The following is a 4183-nucleotide window of genomic DNA, read 5'->3' as shown; positions in this document are numbered from 1 at the left end:
GCCCAGAATCTGCCCTTGGTGCCCTTGCTAATGGCAACTCCCCAGTCGGGATAGAATGGCAGTTCTCATTCCTTGTAGCAGTCTCTCTCTGAATTGTAGAAGGTTGCCAAGGATCACCACAGCTATTACGTAGTCAGTCGGTAGTGAGAGGCTTCATCTAGTCCTGTGCCTGACAGGCACCAACCTGGTAACCAGACTGCAGACATTGAATCCTGATTTGCCTCTTCCTGTTTTCCTAAGAAAACAGTGATGCAGAGGTCTTGGCTCAGAATTAGTCAGTAGCTTAAAAGTCCAAGCCAGAAGACTTGTTATTTCTGGAACATGCCTAACCGTAGCATGTGAATAATTGGAAGTACAAGGAATGACTCATTGGTTCAAAGCCCTCGGCAACATCAAATCCTATCTGTTTCATGGCCATGGTGTGTTTTTGCACACTTCGCAGTTTGGCACAGAAGTGGGGTGTTTGAAAACCAGGGACCGGGGATTATTTCACACCATCCAGTGGTCACCCTGGCTGCTCACAGTGAGAACTTTCAAAGCAAAAACAGCAGGACTGAGCGAGCTGGTTAGAAATGCAGACTCCACTTGCTGAATCAGTCTGCACTTGAGCAGCTCCCGAGGTAATGCATGCACACTCAAGCTTGAGAAACACAGGGCTGTGTTTCCGCACCCTTTGAGGGGTGGAGCAACGCCTTCATGTCAATGGAGCCTTCGGGTGACTCTCCGATGCAACCGAGAAGATGGAGGTGGGACTGGAAAAGATGGGCAGAGTACCTGGGCAGATGTATTGATCATAAAGACTCTTAAAGAGTATGAGCCCCTAATAAAATGATTAAAAAGAAAAAGACTCTTAAAGATCAGCAATGAAACATCCTCCCAGCTCTACTCTCCCCCCTCTGGGATAGCCACCACTCTTAGGGACCAGCCTAGTCTGGATACATTTGTAAATCTATGTGGAAAACCTGATTTAAGAGTTGATTTACTGATTTATCTGTGGTAGTCTGGTTCCAGGTAATCCTGTATCCAGCCAAGGGAGTCAGGAGACCCCAAAAGACTTAGGTCCCCTGTCCAGTAAGGAAAAAGAAAACAGAGATGCTTGGACTTGAAGTCTCTCGCTGTAGCACAGAAATCAGGTCCTCGGGAAACGTTTGACTTCGATGCACCGTGAGTATTTGCACCTCCCTGACTTCTGGTGTGTTTGCCATCACAGCACGTGAAGGACATCATTCTGCAGTCCAACCCACTGCTGGAGGCCTTCGGGAATGCCAAGACCGTCCGGAACAACAACTCCAGTCGATTCGTGAGTTTCTCTCAGCGTCATTTTGGGTAGAGTTATCAACTTGAGTTGCCCGATGTCTTCGTTTCCCAGGGCTGCTGTAACAAAATGCCAGAGTGTGTAGCTTTTAAAGAAGAGAAATGTCTTTTCTTCCCATTCAAGAAGGTAGAAACCCAAATCAGAACCAGGCTGATTACTTCTGTGTGCACGGAGAAACTATTCCGTGGCCCTCTTCCACCTTCTAGTGCAGTGGTTCTCAGCCTGGGGTCACGACCCCTTTGGGGGTCCAAGGACCTTCTCACAGGGCTCACCTAAGACCATAGGAAAGGACATAAGTATTTCACAATATATAATTACATAATGTTTTGTGATTAATTATGTTTAATGATCTTCCCTTTGTAACAATGACAATTCATCCTGCATATCAGATATTTACAGGGCAATTCATAACAGTAGCAAAATGACAGTGATGAAGTAGCAACAAAAATAATGTTATGGTTGGGGGGGTCACCACCACATGAGGAACTGTCTGAAAGGGTCGCGGCACTGGGAAGGTTGAGAACCACGGTTCTAGTGGCTCCCACCAATCCTTAGTCTTCCTTGGCGTCACATGACGCCATTCCCTTGTGTCTTGCGCAATGGGCTTTATCTCCAAACAGGGTCGCATCCCTTTGGGCTCAGACTTCAGCACAAGTTTTGTGGAGAAACAATTCAGTCCATAACACCATCCTGAAGAGATTTTCACTTAGTCTTGGTCCTAGAGGACTTTGTTTTGCAGCCTGGAGAAAAGTCGCAGACAAGCGTGTAGGAGCAACGGTGGTTTCGTTGCCTGAAACAACCAGGTCTGCACACTGACAGGATCGAACACCGGGGGTCTTGGCCTAGGCCAGTCCCTCAGAGGAGCCCTTCCTCCGCGTGATCATCAGCGTAATCCAACTGCCCGAGCTGTCTAAAACGCACTCCCTCTATTACCCAGCATAGCTTCGTGCATGTGTTTAATATACCCCCCATGATGACACCCACAAGCGAGTGCCAGTTCTCTGGCCCACTTACCCAAGCTAATGAAAATGCCAACACAATGCGCTCTTGTGAATGCCCATTAAAAGATTTTTATGTCGGGGTATCTCCTGAGAGGGTAAATTGTAAGTCTGGCAAGGATGAAGATGAATATATTTCCCTTGGGGCAAACAAAAGTCACTTACAAAGAAACTAATGTTTACCAAGGCGCTTTGATTTGTGTAGATTTTGCATCTTATCTCCATGAGAAGTTATGCCTGGAGCTTAAGCATTCAATGAGCCGTCTGTGAGGCAGATTCTGAACTATTCGAATACACATAAAGGAGAATGGGGAAGAGAAACAGTCAGAGGAATATTTATTTATAAAGAAAGCTTCTGTTTCTATAGCTGTCCTACTCACTTCTCAGCAGTAACTATCAAGTTCCCTAAGTGAGTTAGGTCTCTCTGACTGGTTCTCCCTTTTCCGGTTGCCCAATAATATTCAAATTAATTACTCATGTCTTCATGCCTCTTTTTTTTTCCGGTTGTCTAATGCCTATATTGGGTTATTGTAAAGGAGTTTCTAGAGAATGAAACAGGACGCAGATGTGAATTAATTTTCCATTTGACCTTTTAACTTTCCATCCAAATCTGCCTCGTAGACATGCTAAGACTTGGTCAAATGTGTCTCGCTGCCCATCCCGATTTTATTGCCTTTTTTTAAAGATCAGGGAGAACAAATAATAATTCAGTCAGCATTTTCCTTGATTTTCCCATTATAAACTGTTATTTTTCCTCATTAGTTTTTAAAGCCTACATTTATTTACTTATTTCAACATTTTATTACAATATTTATGCCAGTTTTATTATAAAATTTATACCAATCCTATTGGAAAAGTAAGGAGCTCTTGGTAGCAAAATGGTTTAGCATCAGCTGCTGAACAGAAATGTGGAGTTTTAACCCACCAGCAACTCGGCAGGAACAAGACCTGGTGATCTGCTCGCAGAGAGAGTCAAACCCAAAGCCCCTGTCACGGAGTGAATTCTGACTCGGAGGGACCCGGTGTGAGTTTCCAAGACTGTAAATCTTTACAGGAGCAGATAGCCTCGTCTTTCTCCCAACAAGAGACTGGTGGGTTTGAACTGCCAACCTTGCAGTTCGCCATCCAATGCCATGAAACAGGTTGGCCCTATCACATAAAGCCCATATGAGTTGGAATTAAGTCTCCTGCAGGCAACAAGAACCACCAGTGGAAAAATGGAGAAAAGTATGACTGTCCAGTGTGTACATGTGCTTACACACACACACACACACACACACACACACACACAGAATAATGATCGATGGAATTCCAAGACTATATCATGTTCTCGCTCTTCAGATGGGCCAGCATTAAGGAGACTGATAATCCCTGGGGGGAAAGACGTGATTGGTGGAAGACTGACACATTCTTCCAGGAAAGCCATCTGGCAATTTTTATCCAGATGAAAGGGGCTCATCGTAAAAAAAAATTTTTAAAAAGAGGTTCATCGTCTTTAATCCAAGAAGACTATTGTCAGGACAAATTATGTCCATTTCCTGTTAATAATGATATAAAGAAGTTGCCCAACATGTATTGTTAAATCAAGGCTGCAGAACACTCTCTGTATCATGGCCCCATCTTTGTTTTAAAACGGGCACGTTACATAAAACGTAATTACAGTGTTTATAAATCAAAGCTTGAAATGCCGTTCCACCGATTACTTAGGAGGAGGAGGTGGAAGTAGATCGGGGTTCAGCTCTGGGTGGCTTCTCCCTTCAAACTGAGCCCAAGGCACTGACTTCTTGCTTTCTTTACTTCTTGTTTATTTTGTTGTTGAGAGTGTACACAGCAAAACACACACCAACTCAGCAGTCTGCACATGTACAAT

General features: G+C 44.3%; 1 protein-coding gene across 1 annotated transcript in view; it reads left to right on the top strand.

The window, feature by feature from the left end:
* Positions 1-4183, top strand: part of MYO1E (myosin IE) — a 261215-nt gene that overhangs the window by 149497 nt on the left and 107535 nt on the right. The window contains exon 6 of the mRNA XM_045286475.1: positions 1211-1300. Coding sequence (XP_045142410.1) covers positions 1211-1300 — 90 coding nt within the window. The remainder of the gene's footprint in view (positions 1-1210; positions 1301-4183) is intronic.

This window comes from Echinops telfairi, unplaced genomic scaffold, assembly GCF_000313985.2.
Source record: "Echinops telfairi isolate 266 unplaced genomic scaffold, ASM31398v2 ScPeMD7_8;HRSCAF=38, whole genome shotgun sequence".
Lineage (NCBI taxonomy): Eukaryota > Metazoa > Chordata > Mammalia > Afrosoricida > Tenrecidae > Echinops > Echinops telfairi.
The sequence above is the reverse complement of the archived record's forward strand: the minus strand, read 5'-3'. Positions and strand labels throughout refer to the sequence as shown.